This window comes from Macaca fascicularis, chromosome 16 (assembly GCF_037993035.2).
Source record: "Macaca fascicularis isolate 582-1 chromosome 16, T2T-MFA8v1.1".
Classification (NCBI taxonomy): Eukaryota; Metazoa; Chordata; class Mammalia; order Primates; family Cercopithecidae; genus Macaca; species Macaca fascicularis.
The window spans coordinates 3,941,216-3,964,574 of record NC_088390.1 but is presented as its reverse complement, the minus strand read 5'-3'; the positions used below and the strand labels follow the sequence as shown (position 1 = coordinate 3,964,574).

Below are 23,359 nucleotides of genomic sequence, written 5' to 3'. Positions count from 1 at the left end.
CGCCACCGTGCCCGGCTAATTTTTTGTATTTTTAGTAGAGACGGGGTTTCACTGTGGTCTCCATCTCCTGACCTTGTGATCCGCCCGCCTCGGCCTCCCAAAGTGCTGGGATTACAGGCGTGAGCCACCACGCCCGGCCCTGGATTTTCTTTAGAGAAGCCCGTGACACCACTGGATCAGCAGAAACTCCGCGAGGGATGAGGCTGATCTGCTCGACAAGCAGAGACTGACCTGGGTGCCGGAAGGGGCCACGGCAGCCCTCTGTGGGTGACCCCCATTCAGACAGGCTGCCGGGATGCCCAGCCCCAGGCCTGGCTCCCTGCCCGGACCACTTCCAGCTCATGGCTCACCAGGAAGAAGACGCCTTATCAGCCTTAAGGGTGGGGCGGCTCGGAAGATGGGGGCGCGGGGGCTGGCCAGGGAGGCCCCTGCTTCCAGCTTGAACCTCCAGTACCACCCTGGGTGAGCCTGGGCAACTCATTTCTCTTCTCTGAGCTTGGTCTCCTCACCTTCAAAACGAGGGGAGGGGCTGGTGAAGCCTCCAGCTCTGGGCCCCTCTGCCCACCCCAAACCCTTGTGTTCAGAGCCGAGCCGGGGGTTGGGAAGGGAAGGGAGGGACAGCAGAGGTGCTGTGCCCCACACTCGATGGTGGCCTCCAGTTCTCTGTCCCATGTTGCTGAGACCCATCCCCTGTGAGCCTCGACCTAGAAGGAATAGTCCTCATTACCCCAGTTCACCCCAATGTACAGACAAGGAGGCAGAGGCTCGGAGAGGCGAGGTGACACCCACCCCCACAGCCAAGAAGTGGCAGAGCCAGGGATCGCCAAGGTCAGGCTCTGTCCACTGGTCTTGGGTCCCCGTGACTGACGTGGTGCTTACCTTGTCTGGGCACCTGCTACCTCTCTCCCTCTGATGGTGGCCCTGGCAGGACAGATGGTGGGAGAGGAGAGGTGGGGCATGGAGACGCCAGCTCAGCACTGAGGTTGACCGGGCACAGGCCAGGCTGGAACTCAGAGCCTCCTTCCTCTCTGCCCTGCTTGCTGCAGGCCCCCGGGGTCGGAGCAGCCAACCCTGGCGGGGGAGGGTGGAGGGTGGTGGATGGAGATGGGGTCTGGGGATGGATGTCTGATTTTGGCAGTGGAGGGGAATTGGGGGGAGGCTCTGAACCTGAGGACACTCCAGCTTCCCCCAGGCCCTGGCCAGAGCTCCATCTTGCCAGGTTTTGGGGGGAAGATAACTTGAGGAGTCGGCTGAGAGCTTTATCTTTGCCCCTGTGATGGGTGGCCTGTGGTTTCCTGCCAATAACTCCTGTTTCCGGAGGCCCAACAGGGCCCACGCAGAGCCAGGAGGGGCAGTGGGGCTGGGCCTGGGTGGCCCCACCAGCCCCGCCCCGTCTATCTTTGGGAATTTATTTGTCCATGGGCGAGGCTGGTCTGCAGTCTATTGCCTTCCAGGGGCCAAGAGCTGCTCTGACCGCCCAGGGATTCTCTCTCCAACCCAAGTGCCTCCAGCTGACCTCTGGCTGCTGTCCTCTGGCCCCATCTGCACTGCCCCGCTCTTCCCAAGGGGCCAGGAAGCCCCCAGAAGCTCTGTCATCAACGTGGGTGGTGGCACCCGGCTCACCCTGAGAGCAGCGGCCGTGCAGGGGGCTCGGTTCTGAGCCCCAGCCGGCCCACCATGGCACGGCGGTTCCAGGAGGAGCTGGCCGCCTTCCTCTTTGAGTATGACACCCCCCGCATGGTGCTGGTACGCAACAAGAAGGTGGGCGTTATCTTCCGACTGATCCAGCTGGTGGTCCTGGTCTACGTCATCGGGTGAGTCCGGGCCCCTCCCGCTGCCTGCCTGCCTGCACCAGCCTCTACCCCCGGCCTGTCCTCCAGACTCTGAGATCCCTTGCGTGCCCCTCTTCCTCTCCATCCAGTGGAAGGCCTTCCTGGCAAGCCACTGTGTGGGAATGGAAAATACTGCCAACTCACCGTGGAGATGGGGACGAGGCCGGCGGGGAAGCCCTGCCCCTGGGGACAGGAGGCAGAGTCTCTGGGTTCCAAGGAGCCAGCTCAGTGTTACGGTTCCTTTGAGTGGTTAGTGGTGTTCAGGGCCAGGGCCCCACCAACCACAGCCACTGAGTCCTCGACCTCTGACCGCCTGACAAACCAGGCTGCCACTGACACAGAGGCCACGTCCACACAGAGGCCACACCAGGCTGCCACCGACACAGAGGCCACACCAGGCTGCCACCGACACAGAGGCCACACCCCCTACCTGTCACCCCATATGACAGGTCTGCCACCTTCCCTGCCTAAGCGAGGGACATCCAGGGATGTTTGAGGCCCTTGGAGCAGAGAAACCCTCACATTCTGAATACCTGGTGCCTTAATGTTGGCAAGTCAGGCAGAGGACAGAGATGGGTTCTGGTCCCAGGGATGATAGTTCCTTTCTGGGCATCTCTGGACCTGTCCCGCTGGGCCGGGAGTGCAGAATCAGGGGCAGCATGGGACACTCCTGCAGTCTGGTTGTCTCGGGAGCCAAGGCAGGCCCGGCAGAGGCGGGCACACTTGTGAGTGTGCGTATGCAGCTCTGTGCCCATGTGTGTCTGGGTGTGTGTCCCTGGGGCTGGGTGCTCACATGTGGGTACCCTTGTGTGTGCACATGGCTGTGCCCATGTCTGCCCTGGGGTCAAGTGTCTGGGTGGCTGATGTGTGTCCCCTGTGTGTGGTGCATCTTGTCCACTCGTAGTGACTGTGCAGAGGGTTCCTGGAGGGGGCTCAGCCCTGCCGGGGGTCTGGGGGTGCCCAGTAGCCCTTGCCTACCTTTGCCGTGTGATTCTGAGGGCTCTGCCCTCCCCATTTTTACTGTGTTTCCAAACCAGAACTGCTCAATGGAGTCCAGGGCAGGCAGACCCAGGGCCCACACAAGGACCACGGAGTCCTAGTCCCCCTGAAACTTCTGGCATCCAAAAGAGCCCTCCCTCTGTCCCACTAGTCCCCAAAACCTCAGAGCTGTCCAGGTGGGCCCAGGGCCAGGCCCCAGCCTTGGCCTCTCCTCTCTCTTGTTCAGAGACTAATCCGACATCTGCGATGGTGTTCGAGCTTGGGAGGGAAACAGGCCCAGAGGGGGCAGTGGGGTTTCCAGGTCCACAGCAAGTCAGCAGCAAACCCGGGGTTGGAGCTGAGCCCCCCTGACCCCCAGGCCTCTGCTGTGCCTTCTCCTTCCTCACCATCACAGGGGGCTGGGATCCTTTCTACTGGGCACTGATGATGGGATGCCAGGCACAGGACGGGCCAGAAGTCCACCATTAGCGTCACTCCTGACCTTCCCTGGAAGAGAGAGGCTGTCTGCTCAGGCCCAGCCTACCCTTGCTGGAAGACGCTGGGGGAAGATGGTCCTCTCTCTGTCCCTGCATCTCCCTAGTCCTGCTGTCAGATCTGCAGGTGTGAGGGGCACCAGGTCCCTCCTGTGTGTGGGTCACAGGCTGTCAGCGTAGGAGGGACCCTCCCATTCCCAGCCTATGCCCCAAGCTGCTGCCCAGCTGGGAACCTATACCTCCAGTGACGGGGACCTCACTACCGCCCTCCTGCCCGTCTTCCCTCCCCAGACCGTCTAATCAGGTTCCAAATGGATGTGGCCCTTCTCGGTGTCTGTGGGCCTCAGGGCCACAGGGATTTAGCCAGGATCTCACAGCTTAATACGAGGCTAACCAGGATTTGAACCCACCTGCATGACTCCAAAGTCAGCCTTGATATTCTGGAAAGGAAACATCCTCAGAGAGAGGGCACTGGCCTGCCCACGTCACACAGCAGAGGACGGAAGGAAGGCAGGGTCCCTCATCACCAGCAACCCCGAGGGCTGCAGGCTCAGGCTCCCAGCTCCTGCTCTGGCTGTGGCACCTGCTGTCTCTTGTGCCCTCGTCTGGCCACTGCCCAGTACTGCGCTGACCTCAGCCGGGAACCCACAGCGGCAAACCCAAGTTTGCCCACAGTGCCAGCCTGGACTTGGCCTTGGCATCTCCGGGCTCAGCTTCCTAACCGGCCCATGGGGCACGGGTTGCAGGGAACCCCCCTAAAGTGCACTCCCCTCAGCACTTTGCTGTTTCCTGGGGAGGGCTTTGCTTTCATGTCCGATCCTGTAGGCAGTGCCGGGGGATGGAAAGGAGCATGAGAGGCCAGCCAGGCCCCTGCGTCCCAGACACGGGGCAAAGCCTGGGTGGGGGATGGGGGGACACAGAGACAGACCTGGACAGAGGGACAAATGCTGGAGCACAACTCAGACGAAGGGAGGGAGGTTCCGAGACTCAGAGATGGACAGAGTTACTGAGGCTGAACAGAGAGGCTGAGATGCCGAGAACACAGACTCTGAGGCGGAAAACGGAGGCTGTGGTCTCTGCTAGTCGTGCTCCTCCAGGAGATCCCGGGCAAGTGCAGGCAGTGAGTGGGCCTAAGACCAGAAGGCTGAACTGAGCTGACCCTCTTTCAGATCCAGTTAAGATGGTCTCAGTTAAGGCCGGGTGCAGTGGCTCACGCCTGTAATCCCAGCACTTTGGGAGGCCGAGGCGGGCAGATCCCCTGAGGTTGGAAGTTCGAGACCAGCCTTACCAACATGCAGAAACCCCATCTCTACTAAAAAATACAAAATTAGCCAGGCGTGGTGGCGGGCACCTGTAATCCCAGCTACTGGGGGCGCTGAGGCAGGAGAATCGCTTGAACCCGGGAGGTGGAGGTTGTGGTGAGCCAAGATCACACTTCTGCACTCCAGACTGGGCAACAACAGTGAAACTTGGTCTGCAAAAAAAAAAAAAAAAATTAGTCGGGTGTGGTAATGCGCGCCTGTGGTCCCAGCTACTCAGGAAGCTGAGGCAGGAGAATCACTTAAACCCGGGAGGCGGAGTGGAGCTGAGATCACCCCATTGCACTCCAGCATGGGTGACAGAGCGAGGCTCTGTCTCAAAAATAGTAAATAGGCCGGGCGCGGTGGCTCACACCTGTAATCCCAGCACTTTGGGAGGCCGAGGCGGGCGGATCACAAGGTCAGGAGATCGAGACCATCCTGGCTAACACAGTGAAACCCCGTCTCTACTAAAAATACCAAAATTAGCTGGGCATGATGGCGGGCGCCTGTAGTCCCAGCTACTCGGGAGGCTGAGGCAGGAGAATGGCGTGAACCCAGGAGGCGGAGTTTGCAGTGAGTGGAGATCGTGCCACTGCACTCCAGCCTGGGCGACAGAGCGAGACTCTGTCTCAAAAAAAAAAAATAAATAAATAAATAAATAATAATAACAACAAATAAATAAAATAAAATAAATAAATAAAAAGATGGTCTCAGAGCTCTCCCCAAAGAGGTGGTGAGCTCTCTGTCTCTGGCAGTGTACAGGCAATGGGCTGTTATCTGTGGCCCAGCAGGCCATGCTAGGGGCACACTGGGACAAGGAAAGGAGAGGGCTAGTTTTGCTGCAGCATAGAGGAGCTTCCCCAAGGATTTGTGAATGTTGCTTGGGGAGGAAACCTAGGAGGCCTTCCTGGAGGAGGTGTCACACTGATGGAACCAGCCATAAGCAAAGGCCTGGGGGCTGTGGTCTGGGCTGGGCTGGGCTGGGCTGCTTTCAGCTTTCTCTCCAGTCCCTCTGGGTCTCTTCTCAACTAAGTCCTCACTCATCCCCTGCGCCTCCACACAGACCTCTTGAAATCACATGTTCTGAGATCTCCAAGTGGAGATCAGAGTGCACCAATCAGGGAGAAGGATGGATAGAAGTTATTGCTGGGAGAAACACATCCAGGGACCATTTCTTCAGCATCTTCTCCATGCTTGGTGCTGTGCCAGGGAACAGAGGTGGAACATGGAATGGAGAGAGGGAGAGGGAGGAACTGAAGGTGAATTAGCTAGACTCCTTTGGTTCCTGAAAAGCCCAATCAAACCGGATTTAGAAGGAAGGGTGGGCCGGGTGCGTTGGCTCACACCTGTAATCTCAGCAGTCTGGGAGGCCAAGGTGGTGGATCACTTGAGGTCAGGAGTTCGAGACCAGCCTGGCCAACATGGTGAAAACCCGTCTCTACTAAAAATACAAAAATTAGCTGGGTGTGGTGGCGGACATCTGTAATCTCAGCTACTTGGGAGGCTGAAGCAGAAGAATTGATTGAACCCGGGAGGTGGAGGTTGCAGTGAGCCGAGATTGTGCCACTGCAGGCCAGCCCGGGCAACAGAGTGAGACTCCATCTCAAAATAAATAAATAAACAAATAAATGAATACATAAATAAAAGAAAGGGTGGGAGTATCGGGTAGTTTAGGTAACTGAAAAATCAGTGTGGGCTTCAGGCCTGGCTGGATCCTCCAGGATGAAGACATGGGAGGAGTAAGGTTTAGAGGGGAGAGGAGATGAGGAATTCTCACGGGTCCAGTCTTGGTTCTCAAAAGAAACTGTCCAGGACCTGTCTCCCTTTTCTGGCTCTTCTTTCTTCTGTGGAAGCGTCATTCTCAGGCAGGTTCTCTGTCTTCATGGTGGTGACATGGTGACCAGCAGCTCCAAGCTGACATCTCACCAGCTTAGCCACTCCTGAGGCACAAGAGCTGCTCCTTCTCCAGAGCTCCAGCAAAAGTCTCAGGCTCAACTCTTATCGGACAGGGTCGGGTCCCGTGCCCACCCCAGAACCAATCAATCATTGTGGTCAAGGAAACGGAATGCCCTGATTGGAGGAGCCTGGTTGTGTGTCCACCACTTCCAGGTTCTCCTGTCAGGAAGCAGAGTGTGAACCAAGGTCCTGGGGCCGGAGAAGAATAGAGAGTCACTGGGACTAGGCTGAAGGGGGCATAAAAGGAGCCCAAGGGAGAGGATGTGATAGGGCAAGCAGGGGCGATGGCGAAGGCCTTTGAACACCATGCTGAGGTGCAGGGATTTCTCCTGCAGGCAGAAGGAAGCCAAAGAAGGATGTCTAGCAGGGGAGGGCCTGGGGCAGGCAGGGTTGAGCGTGAGGACCAGAGGCAGGACGGCTGTGAAGAGGCCGTAGGGATGGGAAGGGAGGACGGGACTGTACCCAAGGCAGAGGCAGTGAACACAGGTGACAGATGTTGTCACCCTGGCAGGCCTCACGCCTGGGGCGGCCCCTGCTCAGCTTCTACCCATCGTCGCCGCAGCACGTGACACCTAGCACAGCCCAGAGCTTCTGACATCTCCAGAGAAGTGGGAAGTGAGATTTATGCATGAAAGAAACTTCTTGGTTTTTAGAGATTGGTGACGTATTCAAAAAAAAAAAAAAAGAAAGAAAGAAAAACAGGCCGGGTGCAGTGGTGCATGCCTGAAAACCCAGCACTTTGGGAGACCAAAGTGAGCGGATCACTTGAGCTCAGGGGTCCAAGACCAGCCTGGCCAACACAGTGAGGCCCTGTATCTGAAAAAAAAAAAAAAAATAGCTGGGTGTGGTGGTGCGTGCCTGTAGTCAGTCCCAGCTACTCAGGAGGCTGAGATGGGAGGATCACGTGAGCCTGGAAAGTTGAGGCTGCAGTGAGCCGTGACTGCACCAGTGCACTCCAGCCTGAAGGACAGAGTGATGCCCTGTCTCAAAAATAAATAAATAGCAATAAAAATAAAATAATTTGGCCAGGTGTGGTGGCTCATGCCTCTAATCCCAGCACTTTGGGAGGCCGAGGCAGGTGGATCATGAGGTCAGGAGACTGAGACCATCTGGTTAACATGGTGAAACCCTGTCTCTACTAAAAATACAAAAAATTAGCCGGGTGTGGTGGCGGGCACCTGTAGTCCCAGCTACTCTGGAGGCTGAGGCAGGAGAACGGCATGAACTCGAGAGGCAGAGCTTGCAGTGAGCCGAGATCGCGCCACTGTACTTCAGCCTGGGCGGCAGAGCGAGGCTCCGTCTCAAAAAAAAAAAATTAAAAACACAAATCGTTGGCCTGAGATTCAGTTCCACATTCAGTTAGTCATTCACCACACAGGTGTTTATCGAGCCCCTATTATGCGCCAAGCACTGTTCCAGACACTAAAAATACAGAAGTGAACAAAACAAACCAAGATCCTGCACTCAAGGAACTTGCCCAGATGCTCCTCGACTTGTCTGCAGGTTGCATGGGGGCCTCAGGGTGGGCCCCAATTCTGAGCCTGGAGTCTGCTCGTGCCCCTCCCCAGGGCTGCTGCTCCCTGACAGCACACGCCCCCTCTGGTCAACTCCTGCCTGTGGCCCATGGCCACACCCTGTGTCCCACCAGCCACCTGGCCAGTCCTCCCAACCCACGCCAGAGCTGCCCCCGCACCTGCTCCAGCTCCTCCAATGTCTCAGTCTTCCCACAACCAGCACTCTGGGTCCTTAGATGAAAGCTGAGGGAGGCCAGGAAGGACTAGGGGACCCAACCAATGTGGGCATGATGGGGAGGGTGGCTGTGAGGGTGCTGCCCAGGTATTGAGCCTGGGTGATAGGGTGAGGACAGAACCATTCTCCATGATGAGGACACAGGGGAACAAGTTCTAAAGGGAGATGAACAGTTCAGGTTGATCCAGTTGAATTTCTGTCTGTTTAGTGGTTAGTACTTGGCATGGAAATAGATCTTGCAGGCCAGACACAGTGGCTCACGCCTGTAATCCCAGCACTTTGGGAAGGTGGATCACCTGAGGTCAGGAGTTCAAGACCAGCCTGGCCAACATGGTGAAACCCCGTCTCTACTAAAAATACAAAAATTAGCCAGGTGTGGTGGCGTACGCCTGTTATCCCAGCTACTCAGGAGGCTAAGGGAGGAGAATCGCTTGAACCCTGGAGGTAGAGGCTGCAGTGAGCCAAGATCACGCCATTGCACTTCAGCCTGGGAGATAGAGTGAGACTCTGCCTCAAAAAAAACAGATACTTTATCAGGACATCATCACATTGTAAGTTGAGGAGCATCTGGACTTAGCGTGGTTTGACTTAGGATTTTTTGACTTTATGGTGGGTTTATTGGGGGGATTAAGAGGCTTTTTGACTCAGGATGAGTGTATCAGGTTATAGCCCCATCGTAATTCGAGGAGCATCTGTGTAAGACCCTTGACTGTGAGATTTTTGTTTGTTTTGTTCACTTTCGTGTTTGTTTTGTTCAACAGTGTTAGGCACATTAATAAGGGCTGGATAAATATGTGTTTGTTTTTGTTTTTAAGTAGAGACAGGGTGTTGCTATGTTGCCCAGGCTGGTCTCTAACTCTTGGCCTCAGGCAATCCTCCTGCCTCAGCCTCCTAAAGTGCTAGAATTCCTGGCTCATGTTTGTTGAATGACTGAATGTATGGAATTGAATCTCAGGGGAGAGTGCAGTCTGGAGATAGAATTCTGGGGACACAGCATGTCTGACGCAGCTCACTCAGGGAATGGGGGCGGATTGACATTGAAAGAGGAATGTGTGAGGGAGGAACAGAGAACAGTGAAAATGGGAGGTTTTCATTATATGTGCCCACTGAGTGCTAATTTTTGTATTTTTAGTAGAGATGGGGTTTTACCATGTTGGCCAGGCTGGTCTTCAACTCCTAACCTCAGGCGATCCACCCGCCTTGGCCTCCCAAAGTGCTGGGATTCCAGGCGTGAGCCACTGTGTCCAGCCTGCGAGATCTATTTCCATGCCAAGTACTAACCACTAAACAGAAGAGCTCATAGAGGCCGGGCGCAGTGGTTCACGCCTGTAATCCCAGCACTTTAGGAGGCCGAGGCAGGCAGAACACCTGAGGTCAGGAGTTCGAGACCAACCTGAACCCAGGAGGCAGAGGTTGCAATGAGCCGAGATCGCGCCACTGCACTCCAGCCTGGGTGATAGACTGAGACTCCATCTCAAAAAAAAAAGAACTCATAGAAGCTTCCCTCAAACACTTACCTAGATGATTCTGTCTCCTGAGGCCCAGGCTGAGTATGTGCTAGGGCTTCACTAAGCACTTATTGAGTAAGCAGCGCCTTTGAGGCAGGTGGCCTCACCTCTGTTTTATTGAGAAAACCGGGGCTCAGAGAGGTGCAGTCTCTAACCTGAAGCCACACAGCTGGGAAGCAGCAGGGCTGGCACCTGACCCTCAGCCACTCCACACGTGGCCGCTTCCACGAGAAGGCCATCGGAGAGCCTTGCCGATGACAAGGTAGAAAGCATGGCGAGGGTTATTTCTGGAAGCGGATAGGCTTCCGAAGATGCCTGTGTCTGACATCAGGCCCTCTTGGTTGTCTTCCCAGGGTGGTGACAACAAAGCTCGACCAAGGCATGGCTTTGGAGGAGTGGGCCCGGCACCACAGTCATTCTATTATTTTTGTTTGTTTGTCTGTTTTGAGACAACAGAGTCTCACTTTGTCGCCCAGGCTGGAGTGCAGAGCGCGATCTCGGCTCACTGCAACCTCCGCCTCCCAGGTTCAAGCGAGTCTCTGTCTCAGCCTCCCGAGCAGCTGGGATTACAGGTGCCCGCCACCACGCCCAGCTAATTTTTGTATTTTTAGTAGAGACGGGGTTTCATCGTGTTGGCCAGGCTGGTCTTGAACTCCTGACCTCAGGTGATCCACCCACCTTGGCCTCCCAAAGTGCTGGGATTACAGGCATGAGCCACCGCGCCCGGCCCATAGTCATTCTATTATCACCAGAGTTGAGGTCATGAATGCCAGATTTGACCGACCTTTCCCTTCGACTCTCAAGACCAGCAGCCCCAAGGGCAGACACAGACGCACGCTGAGTTCATCAGTCCCAGCATGTGGGCTCCAGGTGGCTCTGTCTGCCCTGTGTGCTCTGCCTCCTGGGAGACACGTCGAAGCCAGTGCTGCTCAGTGGAGGTGGGATGAGTCCTGGGCTGGGTGCCTCAAGTGTGGGGACACTTGGGACTGCCACTCCTGCAGGCCTCAGCTTCTCTGTTATAAGTTGGTCTTGGGTAAAGATAGAAATGTTGCTAACCCGTTGGGGCTGGGGGTGCCAAGAGGGAGGCCTGTCCCATAAAGGGGTTCAGGACATGGAGAAGCTCCCCCTCTCCCCTGCACCAGCTCCTTCTGGCTTGGACACAGAACCAGAGGCCTTCCTGGAGGAAGGGGCCCAAGGAGGGTGGGCGGGGATGGACGATGCCCTCGCTCTCCCGGATGGGGCTGGAGACAGCGGGACAGACTCAGGACGCTGAGGATCAGGGACCTTTGTCATGCCTCACCTGTTGCTCTCTGGGACCTGCAGGGGGCAGCAGTGACCAAGCTTAGGCTTCGGAAGCGTGTGGCTTGGCCCCAGTTCCAAGGTGAAAGGGGGCTTGGAGAAGAGGTGGGTAGACCGTGAGAAGAAAGAAAAGGACATTGGTGGGTGGACTCCCTGGGGCCTGCAGCGGGGAGACAGGAGACTCTGGGACTAAGAGGCCTGGAGAGTTCTGTTACCAGAGACCTGGGGGAAGGAGAAGAGAGTCCATTACTTTGAGCTCCCCTTGGACAGGTGAGCTTGGGTTAGGGTAAGGAGTGGGGGGAGATGACATATCTGGCCACAGGTGCACTCACAGATTTGCCCTGGAGGTATACAGCCACACACCCCATATCCCAACACACACACACACACGCGCGCGCACACACACAGACTACCCTGAATCTCCACGAAGAGTCTTTCCTCGAGGAAGGGGCCACAGCCTGGAGAGGAGAGTTATCCAGGACTATTCCATTTGCAAGCAACAGAAACCAAATCCAAGGGTTTAAATAAAGGAAGGACATTTATTGGTTTACATAACTGAAAAGTCCAGAGGTAGATTTTTCAACTGTGCTTCAGGTATGGCTGAATCCAGGTGCTCAAAGAGCCTCGTCAGGATTCTGCCCCTCTCTATCTCCTGGCCTGGCTTTCCTCTAGGTGAGCTTCATTGTCAGGATTGCTCTCTTCAGAAGGCGGCAAAGATGACTACCATAGTTTTCGTCTAGCAGCCGCCCTGCTTAGCCACTCGGTAGACAGGATGTTTCTTTCCTGGCAATTCCCAGAAAAGTCCTGGCCTCGTTGCTGAAACTCCCCAAGTCATGTGCGTGTCCTTAGGCCTGTCACTGTTACTAGGGGGATGGAACATTGATTGGCAAGCCTTGGTCATCTGCCCAACTCCTGGGGCTAAGAGGAAGGTTAGCCACATGGAAACTCCCAGACTGGAAGTGGAGAACCCAAAGGAACAGGACTGCTCAACGCTGGGAAGGCAAGGCCAGAATTTCCCAAGAAAGCTGGAAAACCTCCCGACTGAGCCACTCCCACAGTGCCCCGACCGAGGGGCTGGACGCTGCAAGCCCTGGAGAGGACCACTTCCCTGCTCTGTTTTCCCCGCTGTCTCCCAGGGGGTCCCAGTATGGCTGGATCATAATAACAACTAATGTCTATACTGCATTTATTCTGTGCCATTCCCATTCTGAGTGTTTCTACACGTATGAACTCACTCATTTGATCACTACAAGAAATACCATTGTTGGCCAGGCGCGGTGGCTCATGCCTGTAATCCCAGCACTTTGGGAAGCCGAGGCGGGCGGACCACAAGGTCAAGAGATCGAGACCATCCTGGCCAACATGGTGAAACCCCATCTCAAAACACAAAAAATTAGCTGGGTATGGTGGCGTATGCCTGTAATTCCAGCTACTCAGGAGGCTGAGACAGGAGAATCACTTGAACCCGGGAGAGGGAGGTTGCAGTGAGCCGAGATCACACCACTGACCTCCAGCCTGGGCAACAGAGTGAGACGCCGTGTCAAAAAAATAAAATAAAATAAAAATAAAATAAAATAAAGAAGTACTGTTGTTATTCCCATTTTACAGATGAGGAAACTGAGGCACAGGGGGATTGAATAACTTACCCTAAATCCCACAGTAAGTAGTGGACCTGGGATTTAGACCCAGACTGTTAGGCATTGAAGAGTATATTCTCAGCCTTCGTGCTCTGCTGGGACCTCTGGAAGGAGAGGCACCCTGGGAAGGATTGGGGTCTGAGAGGCTTGGCCTCCAGGACCCAGCAAACTCTGTTCTTGGAAAAGGATTGGAAAGAGTATTTGAATTAGCATTTTTCTTTCTTTCTCTCTCTCTTTCTTTTTTTTTTTTTTTAAACAGAGTTTTGCTCTTGTTGCCCAGGCTGGAGTGCAATGGTGCAATCTCAGCTCACCGCAACCTCCGGCTCCTGGGTTCAAGCGATTCTCCTGCCTCAGCCTCCCAAGTAGCTGGGATTACAGGCGCCCGACACCAGGCCAAGCTACTTTTTGTATTTTTAGTAGAGACAGGGTTTCACCATGTTGGCCAAGCTGGTCTCAAACTTCTGACCTCAGGGGATCCACCCACCTCGACCTCCCAAAGTGCTGGGATGACATGCCCGGCCAGAATTAGCATTTCCATAGCGAAAGCACCGTGGCACTTCAGGCCCAGGCCAGCAGGGGGAGGCACGGGAGGTTGTCCTGCCTTTAGCCCAAGCCAGGTGCTTTAGGAGCAGATGGTGGTTCAGAGGCACAACTGGGGAGGGCACGGGAAAGGATGTGACGGGTCCAGCTGGTGCCAGAACCACAGCTCCCCCTCCGTCCCCCGCTCTGTCCCCTACCCGCACAGGTGGGTGTTCCTCTACGAGAAGGGCTACCAGACCTCTAGCGGCCTCATCAGCAGTGTGTCTGTGAAACTCAAGGGCCTGGCCGTGACCCAGCTCCCTGGCCTCGGCCCCCAGGTCTGGGACGTGGCTGACTACGTCTTCCCAGCCCAGGTGAGCTGACTCAGGGCTGCGCCTTCCCCTCGCAGGGCCTGTCTCAGAGCTGGGTGGGACCAGCCCAGCTCCTCTTTCTCTCTGGACCTCTGCCGGGCAGAGGCAGCCCTGGTGATATCACCCCATGTGGGTGGCAGGGGGTGTGGTGGCTGCCGCGTGTCCTGTGGGCTCTAGAGTCCTGCTGGGGCAGCGTTGGGGCCCTTGAGGCTGTTCTCCCAGCCCACCCTGCCCTCCCCCTGCCCCTCTTCTAGGGGGACAATTCCTTCGTGGTCATGACCAATTTCATCGTGACCCCAAAGCAGACTCAAGGCTACTGCGCAGAGGTGAGAACTTCTGCCCGCCAGCCCCGTTCTCGGACTCACGGGGGAAAATGACCTGCAGACAGTCTCCATGGGCACTGAGAGGATGCCAGAGAGCCTTCCTGCAGGGGCCACGGTGATGCAAACTCGGGCATATATTCACACACAGTAACTGTCAACCCTTGCAGAGCTAAGCCTTCCCGCCCAGCATACCAGGCAGGGTGCCGAGATTGTGCCCACCCCCACCGCCCAGCTGACATTGACAGTGGGCGGCTGGGCATGAGCCCGGCGGGGGGGGCCTCGGCAGAGCAGTGTTGGGGGGAAACGGGGGAAGGAGGCTGTGAGCAGGTGTCACTCCAGAGAGGTCTGAGACTCTGCCCCACGCTCTCCCTAGGGTCCTGGGGGCGGGAGGGGCTCTTCTCAGGACCCCACCCAAGGGGCCTGTGGCCAGCAGCTTTCGCCTCCCCCAGCACCCAGAAGGGGGCATATGCAAGGATGACAGTGGCTGTACCCCTGGGAAGGCCAAGAGGAAGGCCCAAGGTAAGGGGTCAGCCTCCTCCTGTCCCTCCACAGTCCCCCGGCTGCAGGCCCTGGCGTCCTGCAGGCCCAGCTTGGTGCTGACCTGCCTCTCCCCACACCGCTGAGGCGGGTTCCGGGAGGGACTCCCTCCAGCCCTCTCTCCTCCCCGCCCAGGCTTGGCCTGCCCGTCCCGGACCCAGCCACGTGTCTGTCCTCGGCTCCTTTGCTCGAGTGGCCCGTCACTGGGGGCTCCTGGGGAAGGGGCCTGGGGCAGCCTCCTCTACACCCCAGTTTAGTGCAGGCACCCAGGGGTTTCTCTCTGGCTCCAGGCATCCGCACGGGCAAGTGTGTGGCCTTCAACGACACCTTGAAGACGTGTGAGATCTTTGGCTGGTGCCCGGTGGAGGTGGATGATGACATCCCGCGGTAACAGTCTGACCTTCCAGGGAGCTAAGAACAGGGTCCCAGGCCAGACAGAGGGGGGCCTGGGTCTAGAAAGGATCTTGACCCCTTTTTCTGACCCCACCGTCACCCCATCCGCACAACCTAGGCCAAAGACTCCCCTGGGTCCCGGCCACCTTAGAGCACACCCACCCCTCCGCCGGCCCAGGGCTGCAGGCGGGTCCCGGAGGCTCGGCCCACCCCCTGCTATGCCAAGCTCTGTGTGGGACACACAGGGGGCCTCCTGGGGAGGGGCGGTGAGTGAGTGTGGTGTCCTCCAGCCCTGCCCTTCTTCGAGAGGCCGAGAACTTCACTCTTTTCATCAAGAACAGCATCAGCTTCCCACGCTTCAAGGTCAACAGGTGCGTGAGAAACTAGGGCAGAAATGCAGGTGGCTGGCCGAGGCTGCTCCGGGAGCTCTCCACAGTCTCTGTCTCCCTCCATCTCCATTCCTGCTGGCATGGAAGGAATCAAAGGGGCATTGCGGAGCCTGTGAGGGGTCCCCAGGCTTTGGGGCGTGGCGCGCACCCTCCCGGATGACACACAGCTGCTGTCAACACCTTCCACCCCCATAGGCGCAACTTGGTGGAAGAGGTGAATGCCGCTTACATGAAGACCTGCCTCTATCACAAGACCCTGCACCCCCTGTGCCCAGTCTTCCAGCTTGGCTATGTGGTGCAAGAGTCAGGCCAGAACTTCAGCAGCCTGGCTGAGAAGGTATGGGGCATGGTGCCAGGCAGGCGGGGAGGGCTGGGCCGCAGGATCCTGATAACGGCATTTTAGGCCCAGTGCATCCTCCCAAGTCTCCTTGGTGAGGGCTGAGTATATTATGGGTCTGTGCCCTGATACTGGGGCCCCCTGAAGGTCAGATCCATGTCTTCAGCGGGTCCTGGCATGGAACTGGCACAAAGGAGGTGTCCAGAATGAACGGATGTGGGCAAACCTTGTCATCTGGATGTTTGTTGATGTCCTGCTTAAAAAAAAAAAAAAAAAAAAAAAAAAAAAAAAAAACTAGATAAAAGCAGCTTGGTCAGGTACGGTGGGTCATGCCTATAATACCCACAGAGGTGGGTGGATCACTTGAGGCCAGGAATTCGAGACCAGTCTGGCCAACATGGTGAAACCTCCTTCTCTACCAAATATACAAAAATCTCTACTAAAAATACAAAAATTCGGCCGGGCGCGGTGGCTCAAGCCTGTAATCCCAGCACTTTGGGAGGCCGAGACGGGTGGATCACGAGGTCAGGAGATCGAGACCATCCTGGCTAACACGGTGAAACCCCGTCTCTACTAAAAAATACAAAAAACTAGCCAGGCGAGGTGGCGGACGCCTGTAGTCCCAGCTACTCGGGAGGCTGAGGCAGGAGAATGGCGTGAACCCGGGAGGCGGAGCTTGCAGTGAGCTGAGATCCGGCCACTGCACTCCAGCCTGGGCGGCAGAGCGAGACTCCGTCTCAAAAAACAAACAAACAAAAAAAAAAAACAAAAAAAAAAAAAAAAAAGAAAAATTAGCTGGGCATGGTGACGCACGCCTGTAATCCCAGCTACTAGGGAGGCTGAGGCAGGAGAATCACTTGAACCCGGGAGGCGGAGGTTGCAGTGAGCCAAGATTGCGCCACTGCACTCCAGCCTGGGCAATGGAGCAAGACTCCATCTCCAAAAGCAAAAAAAAAACAAAAACAAAAATTGGCCGGGCGCAGTGGCTCACAGTGGCTCACGCCTGTAATCCCAGCACTTTGGGAGGCCAAGGTGGGCGGATCACCTGAGGTCAGGAGTTCGAGACCAGCCTGACCAATATGGTGAAACCCCATCTCTACTAAAATACAAAAAAAAAAAAAAAATAGCCAGGTGTGTGGTGGCGGGCACCTGTAATCCCAGCTACTTGGGAGACTGAGGCACAAGGATCACTTGAACCCTGGAAGTGGAGGTTGTAGTGAGCCAAGATGGTGCCACTGCACTCCAGCCTGGGCAACAACATGAGACTCTGTCTCAAAAAATAATTAATGGCCTGGCGTGGTGGCTCACGCCTGTAATCCTAGCACTTTGGGAGGCCAAGGTGGGCAGATCACCTGAGGTCAGGAGTTCGAAACCAGCCTGACCAACATGGTAAAACCCCATCTCTACTAAAAATACAAAAAAATTAGCCAGGCGTTGTGGCATGTGCCTATAATCCCAGCTACTCGGGAGTCTGAGACAGGAGAATCGCTTAAACCTGGGAGACAGAGGTTGCAGTGAGCTGAGATCGTGCCACTGCACTCCAGCCTGGGTGACAGAGCAAGACTCTGTCCAAAAAAAAAAAATACAAAAAGTATCTGGGTGTGGTGGCAGGCACCTGTAATCCCAGCTACTCAGGAGGCTGATGCAGGAGAGTCGCTTGAACCCAGGAGGTGGAGGTTGCAGTGAGTCGAGATCACGCCACTGCACTGTAGCCTGGGCGACAGAGCGACTCCATCTCAAAAAACAAACAAACAAAAAAAAAGCAGCTTGAATCCTATAGCCTATGGCCCTGAGAAATCCTGTGCCCTGGGATCCTCACAGTCACCTGGGATTCCGGAGAAGCGGTCCCTACGAGCACAGAACTATCTGACTGGGTTCAAATCCCAGCTCTGCCCCAAATGAGCAGTATGAACTCAGACAAGTCTCTTCACTTCAGTGGGTCTGAGTTTTTGGACCCACCAAGCGGGGAGCAATAATGGTGCCAGTCTCGTGGAGTCGTCCCGAGGGTCAAGTGAGTTGACGCGGTGTGCCTGGCGTGCCTCGCTGCCTGGCACGTGGGAAGTCTATACACCTGTCAGCACGTGTTCCTTATTAGTCCTGCTCTCGCAGTTGCCTATTCAGGAACTAAATCAATCCCTTTTCTGTGATGTTACCAAAATAACCTACTCACGACACATTTGTCTGTCTACAAGGGAGGTCAGCAAACTTTTCTTTCGAGGGCCAGAGAGGAACTATTTTCAGCTTTGCCGGCTATATGGGCTCTGTGCCAACTACCCAAGTCTGCTGTGGAAGGGCAAGGGCAGCCACAGACAAGATGCGAACAATGAACCTGGCCATGATCTGGCCCATGGGCCTCAGGTTCCTGACCCCTGGAGGGGGTTCACACCAGAGAAACACATGTGCTGAATGTTAGACCTCCCTGTTCTAAAAACCTCCCTGCCATCAGGGCCGGGCGTGGTGGCTCACGCCTGTAATCTCAGCACTTTGGGAGACCGAGGCGGGCAGATCACGAGGTCAGGAGATTGAGACCATCCCAGCTAACACGGTGAAACCCCATCTCTACTTAAAATACAAAAAATTAGCTGGGCGTGATGGCGTGTGCCTTTAATCCCAGCTACTCAGGAGGCTGAGGCAGGAGAGTCGCTTGAACCTGGGAGGCAGAGGTTGCAGTGAGCTGAGATCGCACCACTACACTCCAGCCTGGGCGACAGAGCAAGACTCTGTCTCAAAAAAAGGAAGGAAGGAAGGAAGGAAGGAGGGAAGGAGGGAGGGAGGGGGGGAGGGGGGAGGGAGGGAGGGAAGGAAGGAAGGAAGGAAGGAGGGAGGGAGGGAGGGAGGGAGGGAGGGAGGGAAGGAAGGAAGGAAGGAAGGAAGGAAGGAAGGAAGGAAGGAAGGAAGGAAGGAAGGAAGGAAGGAAGGAAGGTCTCCCTGCCATCTTCAGCTGGGAACTTCTCAGTACTAGGCTCCTGCCAAGTTGCCCAGCTCCCTGCCCTCTTCTCTGACCACCTTCCAGCTCTTCTGTTGCTCAGCCCATCTCCACCTGTTACTTGCCTCGCCCAGAGGAGCTTCGCTTTCTCAAATGTTTTCTTCTCAGTCCACATCTTTACAGATTCCATCTTTAATTAATGCAGTAACTGCTTGCCTCCCGCACTGTGACCTGTGCCGGGAACTCAGGAGTTGGTGATGAATGAGACAGATAGCTTGGTCCTCCTGGAGCTCAGTCTTGGAGGAGATGGGTTAATACATAATCACACTAAACAAACTTATGATTATAAAGCGAGAAATGTTCCCAAAGGAAACACATAGAGTGAAACAGAAGGGAATAACAAGGACATAGCTGGGCTACAAGAGCAGGGCGAAAATAAATAAATAATTAATAAATAAATACAAATGAAATTATCAGAGAGCTGGAGTGTGGAGGGTAATGGGAAGGAAGGCCAGTGAGGGTGGCAGGACCTCTACCCCAAAACAGCTTTTCAGTATCTTTTCTTAAATAAAAAATGTTCAGTTTTTTTTTTTTTTAATTGTTGTTGTTGTTGATTTTTTTGAGACAGAGTTTTGCTTTGTTGCCCAGGCTGGAGTGCAACGGCATGATCTTGGCTCATAACAAACTCTGCCTCTCGGGTTCAAGCAATTCTCCTGCCTCAGCCTTCCAAGTAGCTGGGATTACAGGTGCCCGACACCATGCCCAGCTAATTTTTGTATTTTTTAGTAGAGACAGGTTTCACCATGTTGGTCAGGCTGATCTCAAACTTCTGATCTCAAGTGATCTGCCCACCTCAGCCTCTCAAAGTGCTGGCATTACAGGCGCGAGCCACTGCGCCCGGCTCCAAAATGTTCTGTTCTTGAAAGAGTGCTGGTACCAGCTCTGAGATGGGGTTTTTGCTTGTCTTTGTCTTTGAGACGGAGTCTGGCTCTGTTGCCCAGGCTAGAGTGCAGTGACACATCTTGGCTCACTGCAACCTCCGCCTCTCAGGTTCAAGTGATTGTCCTAACTCAGCCTCCCGAGTAGCTGGGATTACAGGCGTGAACCAACACACCTGGCTAATTTTTGTATTTTTAGTAGAGACAGGTTTTCACTATATGAACCAGACTGGTCTTGAATTCCTGGCCTCAGATGATCCACCTGCCTCGGCCTCCCAAAGTGCTGAGATTACAGGTGTGAGCCACCGTGCCGGGCTGAGATGGGGGTTTTTGATCCCGAAATCCCAGATCTTAACTACGTGTGCCCTTGGCAGGGCGGAGTGGTTGGCATCACCATCGACTGGCACTGTGACCTGGACTGGCACGTACGACACTGCAAACCCATCTATGAGTTCCATGGGCTGTATGAGGAGAAAAATCTCTCCCCAGGCTTCAACTTCAGGTATCTGCCAGGCCCCCAGCAGCACGTTCTTCCTTGTGGTCCTGCGGGCTTTTCCACTCCCAGAACCCTGCAGGCCTGAGAAAGTGTCCCCAGCGGGGAGCAGAGGGTCCTGGGCAGCTCCCATTCCGCCTGGGTGGCCATGCAGGAAGCCAGCAGGGAGCAAGATATTGAAGTCTCAGATCCCCTGTCCCTGGGTCTCAGACCCCTCGAGGCCCACCGGCCAGGACTAGCTGGGGAAACTGCTGACATTGGGAGCTGGAGCAATGGCTGCGCACAGCACCCACACCTGTAATCAAGGTATCTTGGGAGGCTGAGGTGGGAGGATTGCTTTGAGACCAGGAATCTGAGGCTGCAGTGAGTTGTGATAATACTACTGCACTCCAGCCTGGGTGACAGAATGAGACCCCATCTCTTAGAAACAAACAAACAAACAAACAAAAAGGAGTTGGGGCTGGGCACGGTGGCTCACACCTGTAATCCCAGCATGTTGGGAGGCCAAGGCAGGCAGATCATGAGGTCAAGAGATCGAGACCATCCTGGCCAATATGGTGAAACCCTGTCTCTACTAAAAGTACAAAAATTAGCTGGGCGTGGTGGCACGTGCCTATAGTCCCAGCTACTCGGGAGGCTGAGGCAGGAGAATCACTTGAACCCGGGAGGCAGAGGTTGCGGTGAGCCGAGATCTTGCCACTGCACTCCATTCAGCCTGGTGACAGCGCGAGACTCCGTCTCACAATAAATAAATAAATAAAAATAAAAAAGGAGTTGGGGCAAGAGTTGAGTACAGCTTTGCTAGAATGAGGCCTGGGATCCTGCCCGGGTTTGGGGATGGGGCTGTATTCAGAGACCACTAAAGCTCCTGCATCCCTGATGCGCTAAGGACCCCAGACCCAAGACAGTCCCCTGCATCACCCTCCTGCCGCCTGATCCCTTCCCCAAGGTTTGCCAGGCACTTTGTGGAGAACGGGACCAACCACCGTCACCTCTTCAAGGTGTTTGGGATTCGCTTTGACATCCTGGTGGACGGCAAGGTGAGTGTCCAGCATGAGGGTGGTGGCAGCTGAGATGCATTCTCAGCTCCTGTGAGTACCTCTGGGCGTCTACAGTTATAGACGACGGGAGATTGGGTGGGTTCACTCAGCAGTTTTACTTATAATAACAGATGGGGCGTGGGGCATGTCCAGGGCAGGGCTTTGCAACCTGTGGCCATGCCTCCCCCACAGTCTCCCTGGGCCCAGGGAGGCAGAGCCAAGGTCAAAACCCAAGTCTACTGACCCGCAGCTGGTGGCCCATGTAGAGTCAGAGGGGGCACAGTTCACAGCCGAAGGTGGGAAGTCCCCTTGTCCCAGGTCCGGCCTTTTCCAGCTGGGCCCCTTCCAACGGTTAACCCTTCTCTCCCTGGGTCCTGCCACCAGGCTGGGAAGTTTGACATCATCCCCACGATGACCACCATCGGCTCTGGAATTGGCATCTTTGGGGTGGTAAGCGCTGGGGTCACCGGGTCACCATGCTGGGGTCGGCCCCTCCTCTTCCACAACTCAGTAGCAGCAGCACGTGCCTCACCCTGAAACTTGACCCTACCCGTCTCTCATGTTTGAGCCAGCGGCTGCCCACCCCACCACCCATGGTAGATCTAAAAAAACCAAGGCCCAGAGCTGGGGCAGGACAGAGTTGGGGTGGAACCATCTTGGTCCCCTGAGGGTCCTGCAGGGCCTCATCCACCCTCCAGGAAACTGGCCTCCAGTGAGGTCGGATCCAGCCGGGGCCACACCGCCAGGGACTGAGGTGGGATGTGGAGGGCCCTGTACCCGCCCCGGATTCCCACGCTGTCTCCATGCCCTGCCCTGACCCCAGGCCACAGTTCTCTGTGACCTGCTGCTGCTCCACATCCTGCCCAAGAGACACTACTACAAGCAAAAGAAGTTCAAGTACGCTGAGGACATGGGGCCAGGGGCGGTAAGAGAAGCCCCTGCACCAGGCCCTCCAAAGGCCTCTGGCGCGTGTGTCGGTGTTGGGGTGGGGGTTGTGCGCAGCTGCTTCCCCAGCGCTGACTTGTATCCCGCAACCCTTGCCCCACACACACAGGATGAGCGTGACCTCGCAGCCACCGGCTCCACCCTGGGCCTGCAGGAGAACATGAGGACATCCTGATGGTCAGCCCGGGACTCCTGACTGGATGCAGCGTGAGGCTCCAGCCTGGGGCCCTGGTGGGTCCCAGCCAGGGCAGAGGGGCCTCCCCAGGAAGTCTCCTACCCTCTCAGCCAGGCAGATAGCAGTTTGCCAGAAGCTCAGGGTGCATACTAGGAGAGACCTGTGCAAATCTGAGCTCTGGCTCCAACTCCACACCCCCTAGTGGAGCCCTACCCCAGCCTCAGCCGCTCCTGGTGGGGAAGGGCTGGGGCTGGGCAGGGCCCTCCCACACACCTGTACCCTAGCTTTGTGCTTCTCTCTCTGGACCCTCATTATCCAACCCGCTGCCTCCATTTCTCTAGATCTGGGCTCTCCAATGTGGCAGTCAGTAACCATAGGTGACTAAATTAAACTAAAATAAAATCAAATGAAACACAAAATTCAGTTCCTCAGTTGAACTAGCCACATTTCAACTGCTCAGTAGACACACGTGGCTAGTGGCTGCCATACTGGACAGCTCAGGGCATTTTCACCATCGAAGAAAGTTCTATTAGACAGCCCTGCTTGAGTCCTGTTTCTTCCTGGCCTTGGGGTTCCCTGGAGAACTCACTGACAATGCAAGCTCCTGGGCCCACCGCAGACCTCCTGAACCAAAGGCTCCAGGGCTGGCCATATGATCCGCGTGGATGGCAAACTCCCTAGGCCATTCTGGGACCGAAGTTTAAGAAGTGCTGTCCTGGAACTTTCTAACTCTTAAGCTCCTGAGCAGGAGTCAGACTCAGCCCTGAGCCTGCACTGCCTGGCGGGCGCAGACACTGAACAGGGTCTCAAACACCTTCAGCGTGTGTGTTGTGTGCTCACGTGCCACACGGTGTCTCCTGCACACAACCCAGTGTACACACCACCCACGTGCACACAGCGTCCTTCCACACTGTATGTGAACAGCCTGGGCCCTGCAAACACAACCATCTGCACACACCTACACCCCCAAGCACATACACATGGTCCGTGCCATGTCACCTCCATAGGGAAAGGCTTCTCTCCAAGCGTGCCAGGCCAGGACAGCCCTCCTAGCCATGAATCCTTACTCAGCTACCTCGGGTTGGGGTGGGAGCCCCAGCCAAATCCTGGGCTCCCTGCCTGTGGCTCGGCCCCAGCTCCCAAGACCTGCCTGGCTGTGTCTGAACAGAAGGTCTGGGAGAAGCAAGGGGTGGAGTACAATAAAGGAAATGAGGACAAA

General features: G+C 55.7%; 1 protein-coding gene across 2 annotated transcripts; it reads left to right on the top strand.

The window, feature by feature from the left end:
- The first annotated feature begins 1,435 nt into the window (after positions 1 to 1,435).
- Positions 1,436 to 23,359, top strand: P2RX1 (purinergic receptor P2X 1). 2 transcript variants are annotated; one of them, XM_005582541.5, is made up of 12 exons: positions 1,436 to 1,814; positions 13,500 to 13,647; positions 13,899 to 13,970; positions 14,417 to 14,486; positions 14,795 to 14,891; positions 15,239 to 15,268; positions 15,482 to 15,623; positions 19,862 to 19,989; positions 20,930 to 21,020; positions 21,405 to 21,470; positions 21,844 to 21,945; positions 22,075 to 23,359. In XM_005582541.5, exons 1-12 carry the CDS (start codon positions 1,678 to 1,680, stop codon positions 22,138 to 22,140), a joined length of 1,149 nt encoding a protein of 382 aa, XP_005582598.1. In that variant the 5' UTR covers positions 1,436 to 1,677; the 3' UTR covers positions 22,141 to 23,359. The 2 variants fall into 2 exon arrangements, with proteins under 2 accessions (XP_005582598.1, XP_005582597.1); XM_005582540.5 differs by having other exon boundaries at positions 15,188 to 15,268.